Source organism: Haliotis cracherodii, unplaced genomic scaffold (assembly GCF_022045235.1).
Source record: "Haliotis cracherodii isolate W230 unplaced genomic scaffold, xgHalCrac1.p SCAF_16, whole genome shotgun sequence".
In the NCBI taxonomy this organism is placed as follows: Eukaryota; Metazoa; Mollusca; class Gastropoda; order Lepetellida; family Haliotidae; genus Haliotis; species Haliotis cracherodii.
Window position 1 is genome coordinate 30,100,521 of NW_027266271.1, and position 13,534 is coordinate 30,114,054.

At 39.4% G+C, this 13,534-nt stretch overlaps 2 protein-coding genes across 2 annotated transcripts; one reads left to right on the forward strand and one right to left on the reverse strand.

Annotated features, from left to right (window-relative positions):
• Positions 1-3,560: 3,560 nt before the first annotated feature.
• LOC139463563 (uncharacterized) lies at positions 3,561-4,998 on the forward strand. Its single transcript, XM_071244835.1, has one exon. The coding sequence runs from the start codon at positions 4,018-4,020 to the stop codon at positions 4,966-4,968; it is 951 nt and encodes a 316-aa protein (XP_071100936.1). The 5' UTR covers positions 3,561-4,017; the 3' UTR covers positions 4,969-4,998.
• A 3,307-nt stretch (positions 4,999-8,305) lies between these two features.
• On the reverse strand, positions 8,306-11,009 carry LOC139463564 (protein transport protein Sec61 subunit beta-like). The gene is made up of 4 exons (XM_071244836.1): positions 10,953-11,009; positions 10,223-10,311; positions 9,543-9,638; positions 8,306-8,701 (listed from the first exon to the last, which is right to left on the reverse strand). Exons 1-4 carry the CDS (start codon positions 10,959-10,961, stop codon positions 8,614-8,616), a joined length of 282 nt encoding a protein of 93 aa, XP_071100937.1. The 5' UTR covers positions 10,962-11,009; the 3' UTR covers positions 8,306-8,613.
• Between the last annotated feature and the right edge of the window lie 2,525 nt (positions 11,010-13,534).

Sequence of the window (13,534 nt, forward strand, 5' to 3'; positions counted from 1 at the left end):
GTAGTTACCACTAAAATTCAAACTACCTAGGACAGCTTGGCCCATTTATACACTGTTTTGAGAATCCATTATTATATATCCTACATATATATACGTTATATATAAATATACTTTTCATGAAGAATATATTGAATGTACTTTGTTTTCATGAAATGTATGTTCATACCTTTTTATTATATGTTGTGTGTACAGATTGACAGTGATCAACACTGACCAATTACACGTTTCACTTCACATTGTCTATAGTCCCCTAAAGTCCTCATTCTTTTACCAATACCAGGACATCCACTAAGAGCTAGGTACTATGGCCCCTACTTTGTACACAAGTAATTGAGTGACACAGATTATGTCATAGAGACTCCAGATCGGAGAAAGACCAAAAGAGTTTTTCATATCAATACGATGAAAACTTACTATGATAGGTGTGCTGAAAGTGTGTCACAGACTGTGAGTGTTAGCACCATAGACACAGTAGAGATGACTGAGGAGGTCACATTAACTAGAGACTCTTGTACTAGGAGCAAGGGAGAACCTGATGTCTTAAACAATCTGGATGCTAAGTTATCACATGTGACGAGTGAACAGAAGATAGAACTGGAAGAGTTAATTCATAAGTACTCACATTTATTTCCAGATGTGCCATCTAGGACAGATTGTATCTTTCATGACATAGATGTAGGGGAGGCAACTCCTGTCAAGCAGCACACATATCGTGTGATTCCTATCAAGTTAGCTCAACTTAGAACAGAGATTCAGTATATGTTGGACAATAATATCATCGAACCCAGCAGGAATGCTTGGAGTTCACCATGTATTCTTGTACCAAAGGCTGGGGGAGGCATTCGTCTATGTAATAATTACAAACGTGTTAATGCCCTTTCCAAATCTGACTCTTACCCAATGCCTAGAATATACGATTGTATTGAAAGGATAGGAAATGCTAGGTATGTAAGCAAGTTTGATTTATTGAAGGGATACTGGCTCCCCAACACTGCAGCCTTCTGCATTACTCAGATTGTCAGAAGGGCTGTATTCCTGGCCGCAAACCCGGGTACTCTCCCAATGTCAGTCAACAGATTGGAAGGTACCAAACCTAAGGCACCGAGAACAATGGGGGAGTCGGACAACTTGGTACTTGGGATGCAAGCGTGACATTTCGAAAGCGAGGTCTGCATATTTGCCATGTTTTTCCTCAATCTTGTCAATCACATTACAGTCATTACTGACAGAAAATTCAATGATATGAATGATTTCATTGGATTTATCAAAAAGGACAAGATCAGGTTTGTTGGGTTGGATATGTCTGAGGCTGTATTCCAAAGGATTTTGTATTTGTCATTTGACGCCCTCTGCACATTCTGGGTCGTACCTTGGATGGACCTCTGTGTCAAAGCCAAAAGCGTGGCGAGGCGGTAATAAAATGATCGAGCCACCCCATCATGTCGCTAAAGATACTGTGTCTGTGCCAAAGCTTGGCATCCACTCACAATGTGTTGGACAGTCTCATTAAATCCAATACATAATCTACATTTCATATTCACATTGTGATGCAAAATCACACATTGACGGTTTCGAGTTTGAAGTGACCGGTCCTGAGCAGCAAACAGAAAGACTTCTGTTTTACTTTTCAGGCCAGACGACTTCATCTAAGCGAAGGATTCTGCAGGATTGCTGATTTTCTCAACACACTACACATAAACTCGATGCAGAAAGCCTCTTCTTGAAAAGTTGATTCTGGGCCGACTTGATATGGCACTTCGCTTGGTTGACACTCATTTCTGTACCGTCCAGCAGTACAGAACCATCAACAAAATCAACACCGACATTGAGATTATGTCCCACATCCTTGGCTCGATTCAGAAAACTGTGGAATGCCTTGTTTTCATTTTGAGTATTGGCATGCTTTATAAGAGGATCATCAGACAAATAAATGTGTGCAAAAAATGTGAATCTGGATTGGTAAACAAGCCAAGGAGAATTAATAGGCAATATACAAATACAATATACAAATACATGATCGTAGAGTGATATGATTAACAGAAGCAAGTGGACATGGACAACATTTTGGTGTATGAGTAGTAGAATTGTATTGTATATATGTAGGATTTAAAGTCTCACGTTAGTTTCAATATTTTGGACTCGGCAAGCAAGCATGCATGCATGTATTGATTACAAGATATCTGAATGACTAGTTTTGTAAAATTAGCATTGCCATTCAATGTTGTGTTAAGATCAACTCCCTCAGAGTAGAAGAAAGAATACGCAAATATCACATGTGAGATAGAACAAATCTCTTTGCATTGAATGTCAGAAGAAAGAAGTGTAAACAAATAAAGTAACAGAAACAAGACTCTATTATTGTGGTCATGTTTAAAGAACCAATCAATTCAAATTGTGGAAATATAATTAATTACTTAAAGTAATTACTTTGGTCTTCGTGTGATTTAAATAGATCTAAATTAAAACGAGGAGATTAAATTAAGGAGTCTAATTCATTTCAGTCACTCTGTCTGAAATTCAGTCTCATTTTACAGATAATATATACACATATTATACATACTGCCTGTTTATATTGACTGTAACGTATATATTGACGCTTCCTGTATAGCCACCTGTTGAAGGGGCAAGACATAGTCCGGTCGATACAATCAATAGGGAGGTTCTTTTCAATAAAAGTGTCATATCTTCAATATCTAATAGTGCAAAATGCAAAATTATAAGGAGATACATTTCCGATAGTATACATGTACTGTTTTGTTCGCTCTGTGTAGAATTGAAGGAAGATGTTTTTCGAAATCACCAACGTATTCACAGTCTAAATATACTCGATCTATCAGTCTTTCCTGATTAACAAACATATATTTTTTATCAATTTCTATTTATTCCTCTGCTATACCCGTAGATTGCTGCAATATCTTTATTTGAGACAGGAAAGACTTAGGAACATGCTTCTAATCAATGTCTATTAAATATAAGTTTATTGCGCATTTCCTTTTTTCACTCTTCATTCGTATCGTTGTTATGAACTAATCGCAGATAGCCTGCATCCGACTTAAATATCGACACTATTATCTTTAGAGTTATGTTTATATTTCTAGCATTATCCAATACGATATTATCGTCAAACAGTGTATCCTTTATTCTATATGTTCCCCCGTGATGTAATACCTCGCTTCAATTAGTGTTTGATAATATATTTTTTCATTTTTCTAATAAATGATTTGACTTATTGGTTCAGATACAGCAGATATCAGCAGCAGCCACGGCGGGACAGAGTTTGGGACATTGAGCTTGAGCTTTTGGTTTTGAGCTACACATTTTACGTACACTTCTTTCTGTAGGGTTTGCCATTCATTTAATGACTGAACTGCATCACACAGCAATTCACGAGAATCAGTGGGCTAATCCGCCAAGACAATGGAACTAAAAAAACAAACATCAATAAAACTCGATAAATTGCCCATGTGCTGTCAGACGTTCTTTATGTTGTTTATATTAACGTTACAAAATACGCTTTATTGAAAGTAGTACTAAATCCGCCAGGGGCGGGTAACTCTCAATGTCGGACAGTCCTTCGTATTTGATAGCACGGTGTTAGAAGGTGCATTTGTGTTGGTATCGTTCATGTTCCGTTCGTTACCCGAAGAAGTAATTACCCAGGAACGAACAGCCAGCCTTCACTGTTTCAAGAGTTTAAGTCCGGCCAACCTGCCAGTGACGGGCAGTGAGTGCCGCGCCTAAGTTGACGGAAGTATTTGCTCGTCTGGTCAGCTATTAATGAATGATTCTTGTTTGGGACTATCCCGAATGTGATCAGGAACTCTTTTAACGACTGCACATGCAAAAGATAAGTTTTACGTGGAAACTATTACTTCTGAGCCATGGGTCACGTCAAATGCGTCTGTATAAAACTTGTGGTCAGCTGTTGAAGGTAATGTTGATCTAGTGGGATACTTTGAAACAAAAAAACCGTTTCATCATTGTTCCACAGGGTTGACACTCTGCTAGCAATCTTGCATGTCTCGTGTCAAATCAACACATATCCCTTCAGTAGAAGAGAGTGTTATAAGAAACAAAATGTCCAAGAAAAGTGTGAGAAGAATGTTGCATTTGTGTCGCAGGTCTTCAGAAACTCTGAGCAATGAGGAAATAAGCTTGCTAAGTGAAGAACTTCAGAACTTACTTGACAGTACAAAAATTGACCTAAATCATCCAAGAAACAAGGGTTCTCTTCCCTTGTGTGAAGCTTGTCGATCTGGGAATGAGTGGGCTGTTGATGTGTTGCTACTGAGTGGTGCTGATGTCAATGTTTGTGATAAGAACAAGTGTACGCCAGTATATATTGCAGCTTCCCATGGGCATAAAGCCATCCTACAGAAACTTCTAGACAGAAAGGCTGATGTCAATGTGAAAAACTTGCAAGGTTACCTCCCCTTGTTGTCAGCAGTCGAGAATAACTACAAAGACACAGCGCAGATGCTTGTTGACGCTGGTGCTGATGTCAACATCCTCCGACCTAACACGTTCGGAATATCAATGTCGCTAATGACCTTTGTCCTGTTTGCCAAAAGCGATATTCCTTTTGCTGAACAGCTGTTGGAGGCAGGAGTTTGTCCTCATTCCTTTGAAAAGCCTTTGAACTTTATCCTTCTTGAATATGGTGATGACTGTCGAGAATTTATCAAGAAGCTGGTCTATGCAGGTTTTGACTTTTATTGCGATGGATGGATTAAGATGGCAAAACACAAAATTGTGGCTGAACTTGCTGAAGTGAGTGACAACGAAAAAGATATGATAAAGTTTCTGGAATATGAGTATTGCAATCCTAGAAGTTTAGAAAGACTTTGTCGCACTGTGGTTCGCAGTTCTCTCGCAATGTCGCATAAGAAATGCCACATCCGGACGAAGGTGCAGCAGCTGCCGTTACCAACTGAGGTGAAGAAGTTTGTGATGCTGCAGTATCTCTGATGTACTGCCATGGGTACACATATTCTACAACATGACCGTTATTTTGTTAAGTAAATGACAAGAATAAAAATACTATTTTCAATTGCTACAACTTCTGTTGTGCTTTTGGGGGATGGGTGGCTCAGTCATCTTAGGCACTCCATTTGGCTGGGCAGAGTTGCGTCCTTTATGTTTCTCGGTTTGTCTTGCTTGTGGGTTTCACCAAAGTGGTAGATGCCTTAAGCCTGCATCACTTCAGGCCTTCTTCCTGCATTAAGGCTCACGCATGGTGCTAGGACTAGAATACTGTTCAAAGCAGTGTTAAACCTAACTGACTCACTCTTGTTGTGTTCAATTATTTGAAGATGAGAAGTTCAAGAAAATATAGTAACAGTAGAGAACTGAGCATATGGATAATTAAAATAGGTCGGATAAACTTCCATGTGTATTATCGGTAACTGTTGTTTGTTTGTTTGTTGTTTAACACCGCACTCAGCAATACTCCTGCTATATGACATGATGTACACGACATATTTAATTCTTTCATCTTTATCGACCCGTGAAGATCCAGGGTAGAATAAGTCTTCAACACCCATGCCTGCCGCAAAAGGCGACTTTACTGATAGTAAAAGGCGACTTATGGGATTGGGTAGTCAGGCTCGCTGACTTGGTTGATGCATGTCATCAATCCCAATTGTGTGCATCGATGCCCAAGATATTAATCACAGGATTGTCTGGTCTAGTCTCGATTATTTACAGACCGCTGCCATGTAGCTTGAATGTTGCTGATAGCAGCGTTAAGCAACAAACCAACCAACCAACTTTCATCATTATCAAAAATCAAATAATCCTGAGTTTTCATGTACAATATACAAGTATGGTATAGGTATTCAGCAGTCATTGCTTCATGTAAATATGTAACTAAATTGTATCAAGCAGACACTGAATTGTTGATGCTTTACAGACCACCATCATATTGCTGGAAAAGCTGATTCCTTGCCATTGTGCCCAACAGACTTTGCTCATTCTTTCAGTCACTGGTTTGGTCTGGACTTATTATTTACAGGCCACCTCGGTAATAAAGGCTTAAAGGTAAATAAGGCAATACACAGAATACCTGAATTGAGGTGAAGTGGTGTTAGCCTTGTTAAAGTATGGTCTTTCGGATGGGTTGATTCCCCATTGGGTACAAACTGCACTAGTCAGTGAGGTAAGCTAGCCAGTTTCATTTGAAGTAGCCAGTTGTTTTCCCCTACCAAATACCAGGAGTGATTTTTTTTCTAAAGCTTCAACAAGGTAAGCGCTTCAATAAGGGTATTCTACTCCCATCTGGTACATCTTGTATAGCCCTTTCCCCTTGAACTGCAATGTTGACTAGTTAAGCCATGTTATGTGTGGGATAAACAACTGTGATTGGTTAATTCCGCAGAGCAATAGCCAATGGTGTCAAAGTTGTGACAGCTGAATAACAAGCCATACCACTGTTACCATATAATCTGTATTATTTTTAACTGAATATTTTCTATTTGAGATGGGAAGGAGGGCAAGCCAGATGGCCTCTTGCCAGACAGGAAAGAAACAAGCCATATCAGTGATAGAAACTAACAGTTGTAACCCACTAATCCTTATGATGATAACATATAGCAAAACTCCTAAAAAGGGCAAATTTCTGCTTGTCCTTAGGATACCCTACCGATCACTATTGGGCAGTTTGGCAAAGACTATAATACATGACTTAGTGCCAATTTCTATCGCTGGGCATAGGCTACATGGTTATATTGCACACTGTCATTGTCAACCTCTGTTGCCAAGTCCCCTGAGAAAGTATGAACATTCTCACGCTCATGTGACACTGTTGTTGACATTAAGAAAGTCTGAGGATTTGAAACACCAAGCCGAACTGAAGAAATTATTTAACCTGGCAACAAACAGTCAGGGACATCGCTTGTAAAGTCATTCACACAGCACCTGGGCAGACTACTCATTGTCCATGAAATACTAGAGCTTGCGGCAATGTTAGTTTATATTTGACACATGTAACCCCTAGCATTTGTAACTGCAGACCACAATATTCATGTTTCATCAGTCAGTAATTGTTGTGCAAAAATCAGCAATGTCACGACTGACCAACTGATCTGTTTAATCGCTTCTTAGAAGAGGTAGAGGTTACTAGAGATTTTGTAACTAGACTTTAGCTTGTTTACTGAGCAAACATGCATTCCTACTAACCATATAGTTTACATGTGATTGCGGCTGCTTGTACTAGTCCTGACTAATGCTGATTTGATAGTGCTAGCCCAGTGAGATACCATGCCACAGTGTAACATGGACTCCCCACTCAGACAAGAGCCAGACAGGGCCATCTTTTGGTATGACGCGGCTGGGAAGTGAACCACCGACCTTCCACTAGACCACAGGGTGGGCCATGAAGAATCATATAGGCGCAAACACCAACACGTTGGACTTGCTCAATTATATGAACAAAAGGACCCCAGTCCTGCTGTTGTATTTGAACTCGTTTCTATAATGTGCCCCAAATGAATTCTAAAAGTCCTTAACGCCTTGACACAAGAATACATATTTCCTGAAGTTACATTCAACGGTCTATTATTGAGCAAAAACGAAATTTCACAGATAAAAATTAACTACTAAGGGTAAAAAAAATAATAGTCTTGGTTCTCAGGAACCGCCCACATCATAAAGTCTGTCGCATGTTATCTATATATCTTTTTTATTTTAAGAAATCCTAATACTTATTGACAATGCGATGCAATATATCAGGCAGTTACTTCCCTTTACATGCACACTGCTTTACTGTGCGTCATCTCGTGTTATGGTCAGGTTGACAATAAGAGTTTGTATGCTTGTTTATGTAGGCAGGTCCTTTCCCAGATTGATGGTACACAACTGTTTAATTTGGTTACATACTTGTTTGAACAAGCCCCCCCACCCCCCAAAAAAACACGCCACCTGTCTGCACTATATTTTCATAGGTCATTGCCTGAAAGCCAATTTTTTTAGGCCTAAAGTAAAGAAGTATACTTCAGCCTTAGCATGCATTGTAAACAATGACTTCATGTTCTCTGGTCAACAACATCTTAAGTTCATCTTAATTCCAAGGACATGCAAACATGGAAAGATTGCATAGGCCCTAGTTCCCCATGAGGGTGACAAAAGTAATGACATCATCCATACGGCACAGGTTTCTACTCCGTTTGTCCGGCACATGGAGATATAAGGGTGAAACATCCATCACACGCAGGTACTGATGATCGACTGATGGAAGGATCCGGATTCCCCACCAGCAAACTTTGTTGAGTCAGAGCCCTCATCTCACAAAAACCACAAAACATACTCATATAAATTATGTCTTTATTTCTTTTATACTTTTTCATAAGAGTCGCATCTTGTTTGATGAACAGGTCACCAAAAAAATTAAGATGCCTGAGCCACTTTCACACTGGTCTTTGGAATGACACATTTGTCATACACCATATTTACCGCAGTAAGAACACATTGTGCATAGCAACCTCCATGTATGCTTAGTTCGACAAATATGGCGCCGTAATGGCATAAAGTAACAGTTTGTGATGAAAATGTCTCCAGTTCATTGCATCATGAATGTATGTACAGCTCCGTCAATGTTGCTATGAGTCGTGAGGTTGTTTAGGCGCGGGTGTATTTTCCCCAGATGTGGAGCATAAATACGGAGGCGATGAAGAGCAGGCTCATGACTAGGACTGGGACTGGACCACTGCAACAAAACAATCAGACATCTTATCACCGACACTTTTATGCAATAAGTCTCACTTCCAAGAACCAATTAAACAAGGAAGGGCTTAAAAAAAACCAAATGACCCTTTCCGTTTTACACCAACTTACTGTGGCTGACAATTACTGTGATTCTATTTGACACCTTTTCAGTCATTGTAATTGAAAGTTTAATTTTAGTGTCAGTATTCATTCAGTTGTTTCTATCTGGAGTTCCACCGCACACACTGGAATTTACTGCCAATAACTAGATCTACACAGAGTTACTTCCACTTGACTGGCTTATGACAGAAATCATGTTTTCTCAGCCAATGTGCTTGAAATATTCTTGGAACAGCAGTTTGTTTTTGGTGTGTGCCACATGGCACTTAAAAGTGTTCACATGAGTTTCCTTAGAGATTGTGTGAAACTTTCACGTTTGTCCAGTTCACTGGAAAGTATACTTAACACTGGCTTTACATAAAACATATCACCACAATGAATTTTATTCTTAAACATGTGGTGTCTGAGTGTACTGTTAAGGAACCAGGAACATATTTTAACTGTGCCATGGACACTACGACAAAAAATTTAAAACCCTGTAGACAGAGCACCATGGTGGAACTACATCAGGTGATTTAAGACAACCACTGAGGTATCTTCCAGTAAACACTGGGGCGGTCGGGTAGCCCAGTGGTTAAAGCGTTGGCTCGTCACGCTGAAGACCCGGGTTCGATTCCCGACATGGGTACAATGTGTGAAGTCCATTTGTGGTGTCCCCCGCTGTGATATTGCTAAAAGCGGCGTAAAACCATACTCACTCACTCACTCCAGTAAACACTTACACTTTGATTCCGGGAGAGTCCTCGGTGTAGAATCTCCACATACCCGCACTGCTGCCTGCTGCTTTACGAGGCGCACTAGACGTTGTGGTGCTTTTCCTGAATCAGAGAGAGAGAGCTTAGTAATTTGACACACAAATTGATGCAGGAACCCACACATATGTATCTATTTTCATAACACTATATCATACTAATATATGAAATCCTAAAGGCCCTATGAAGCCATGTTTAGTTAGGTTAAATGTTTAAATGTATATTAATTGAGATTTCCAGGAAGAAATGAATCTTACTGGTTGAGGTTAAATTCACAATCATAAACATGATATATTCATAGAGACTTTCATTTAAGGAAAAGGACACGCCCCAAAAGAGGTGAGGTGAAATGGGGTTATAGTCGCGTTCACTATTATTGCACTTATTTAGCAACGTACATGTGAGTGTCTGCTTGTTCTAGTCTTGACTAATGCCTATGATATAGTGCTAGCCCACTGAGATACCATGCCACAGTTTAACATGAATATCCCACTCAAACACAGTATACTGACTCCAAGCTGACCAGTCCTTGTTTTAGCCCCTTAATGCCAAGCACTAGACAGGGTAACAGTTGTACAAGTATAATCTTTTTAGGTCTATTCCCAAGAGAAATGTCATTGTAAATCTCATGAAAAGGGAAACAAGGTTACCTCTGTCTGACAGCAGATCCCCCTCCTGACCTTGGGGACACTGACTTGGATGGGGCACGCCCCCCGACGTTGGTTGAACTTGCTGATGGCTGGAAACAAAATAATCAGGATTAACAAAAGGACAAACACATGCAAAAAGAAACAAAATTATTAATCTATTTTTGGTACGAAAATTATGATTGAACTTAAGTACAGATCCATGATTTCAATACCACTGTAAATCATATAATGTCATTAAATAAATGTCTTAAACTTAAACAAGGACATTTTGATAAGTGAAAATATACTGTAATTAAGATTAATCTCAAAGAAAAATTATCTTTGATGAGCATCTGTCAACATAAAATAAACATTCACTTCAATACTGTTGATGGCAACACTAATGCATGATAACGTATCGTTTTAATTGTAAACTTCACATACTGCAGAATCGAACACATTCCAGATGGCACATTTTCAAGCATGTTGAAGGGATTGAATAGCTTTTTCCATATACATTTAGCTAATAAAATGAAGTCGATATGGTTCTCTAAGTAAATAAATTCAAATAGTGATGAAACATATTTCCAGTCTTGTTTTCTAGAAATTAAAGTCGTGTTTTATCGGTATAACTACACAAATAAATCTGGGAAAAGATACACAATATATTAATCATAATAATCATGTTGGAACTGTAGCTATCCAGATAAATCTTGCAGTATTTTCGGCGAGATAGAACAGCTGTACTTACAAGTGCCATGTTTTGTGAGTAAAAGGCCGAGTGGTGACGTTGAACTAAACTGGTGGCGTCCTCTATTTATAAGGGAGGTAAGCGACAGGTGCCCCTATAAATACCCCATATTGCTAGCCACTAAAAATTTAATATGCCCTCAAGCACATCCTGGTGTATTTCCTATAATGCCTTCACGTGTCAGAGTTCCGACTCATATTTTAAATCTGAATTTAATCAGTTGCTAGTCAATCTCTTAGATAAATGTATTAAGGTTTCCTTTTAATGTTTATCATCGTAATATGTTGATAAAAGACAAATCCGATGCAAATACGATTATACTATTTCGAGTCATTAGAAAATTCTGAATTCTGATTTCTTTCCCATCTGAAACTACGAAACATGTATCAAATATAATGTTTAGTATTCTCAGTTTCTTTAGCTCTCTTATGTTTTGTTCATTTCTTTTGTAGATAATGCGTTGTGTGTAAGTAAGTATTCTGACCACTTCTATCATTGAAACAAAACACATGATTTATATGGTTAGATTTTCGATAAACAAAACAAACTGTTCAAAGGTCTCCATTACGTCATAATGATAGACAGGTGTCACGGATATCTGACCCCCCGCAGGGTAGGCGTTCTTTTACCTGCTTCATTATGCGAGGACATCATAAAGTGAACAATGAACAGGAGGAAGAAGGGGGCACTGACTGGCTGTGACGCATCCTCCCCAGGGGGTAGCTTTCACCTATAGGCTTTGACGCGTTTTACTTCACATTCAATAAATAGATATTGGGATGGGAGACGAATTGGCAGTAAAATCGGATTAACTGAAATATGGACTGTACACACTAGTGATGGCAATTAGAAAGAACTCATAGACAAATTCCCCATTCGCTACACGTTAACAGATGGACAGGAATTGTACCAACAATAATCACATCGTCTGTCATGTCACTAAATCCAGGTGGTGCGCATGCCAAAGTCAATGTGTCCTGAACCACATCGTAGATATACCTGTGTATCACTCGTATCTCCGTCCTAGCATGGTAAATACATTGATGATAATACCATGGAGACATAATACACGAGGCAATCATGCATGCGAAAATGAACTATGACTTAATTGTCAAGTTCATTAAAATAAGTTTTCTTATTCCGATCCCATACAAATAATGGAGAGAGGGATGGAAACTGAGTAAAATATCTGATTTTAATAATATTGGCCAAGATGTATGCTGGAATTAAATTAAACAGTATTTGCAGTGCAGCGATGTATTTTCCTACCATGTGCCAATGTGACTAAAAATACCTGGTGTTGTTAGTTCAATGAACCAACAGGCTGCAGGTTACCTGTCATTTGGGTGTTTTACGGAGGTCCAGCTCTCTGTTGTTAAACCGTCTCTAGTTGTATCCCTCGTTCTTCTGAACTTGAACTTGGATGAGCTGTGTAGGAACTAGGGCTGGGACGAGTCCGAATTTACTACCCGAGTACCCACCCCCTATTACCCGACCCTACCCGGTTACCCACTGTAGGTCTCAAGAGATAGGTACAAAATGTCCGATTGGGCATTTTTTTTTTTGCCATAGCACTGGCAAAACGTATTTAGATAATGTATTAAACAATCTGGTCATGCATACACTGAAGTTGACTCAAGTTTTATCTTTATTCAAAGCTATGAAAAGTCAGAAGAAATGGGCGCATAGTCAGAAAGAAATGCGAACATTTGTGACTTGTAGTGTAACCATAGAGTTCTAGATATTTTTTGTCATTAAACAATATCTAACGTGACTAACCACGGGACCTGGTAGTAATGTGGGTACCCGGGTCCTACTCAGTACCCACCCGACCCGGGTACCCGAGTTACCCGTCCCAGCCCTAGTAGGAACCATGCAACATATATGTACAACCAGGCTCTCCTTGTGACGCTGTGTCAGCCTGCTGGTATAGTAATGTAATGCCTGCGTTGAAGGAGCTACGAGTTCATCGAGGCAATATTTTTCACGAATGGCCATTTCACAATATTTGTTGTTTAACGCAACACGCAGCAATATTGACGGCGACCTGTAAATAACCGAGTATCTGTCTGAACCAGTGATTCATATTTTGAGAAACTCTTATAGACAGCGTGATGAAAGTTATCAAGTGTTGATCTGAGTGAGGGCACCACTTCATCCATACAGTAAACTATCATCTGGGCATCTTCAGAGCATCACCATTTTGAGCAGCGATCCACCTCGCCGGTGTAGGATGACATGCAGTCAACCAAGTCATCCATTGCCTCATATAAAAATACAGAATGTTTTATTCCAATATGGTATCTTTGAACTAGCGCGAACAACTAGTCACCGTCTCAGACATGATCACATCCGTGATCATTGGCAGGACCTATATAGTACATAATTCAAGACTTGAAAATATTGACAATACGAAAAGCCCCAAACTCAACCACAGCCACGTTTCACTCTCTCCGTTATAATTCTTCGCGCCTTTCTGTTTAATAACGACATGCCATCAGTTCTGTATGACAGTGGGGAGAGGACACGTTGACCCTCTCCATTCACACTGCATGGATACTGTCGATCTACAACACTTATAG

What these genes read in the sequence shown, in the direction of transcription:
- LOC139463564 (XM_071244836.1), bottom strand. An exon ending in GGATCTGCTGTCAGACAGAG is followed by an intron (nt 9,639 to 10,222) that starts GTAACCTTGTTT and finishes TCTCTGATTCAG; the next exon opens with GAAAAGCACCACAACGTCTA. An exon ending in GACTCTCCCGGAATCAAAGT is followed by an intron (nt 8,702 to 9,542) that starts GTAAGTGTTTAC and finishes GTTTTGTTGCAG; the next exon opens with TGGTCCAGTCCCAGTCCTAG.
- LOC139463563 (XM_071244835.1), top strand. Translation starts at nt 4,018, where the DNA reads ATGTCTCGTGTCAAATCAACACATATCCCTTCAGTAGAAGAGAGTGTT.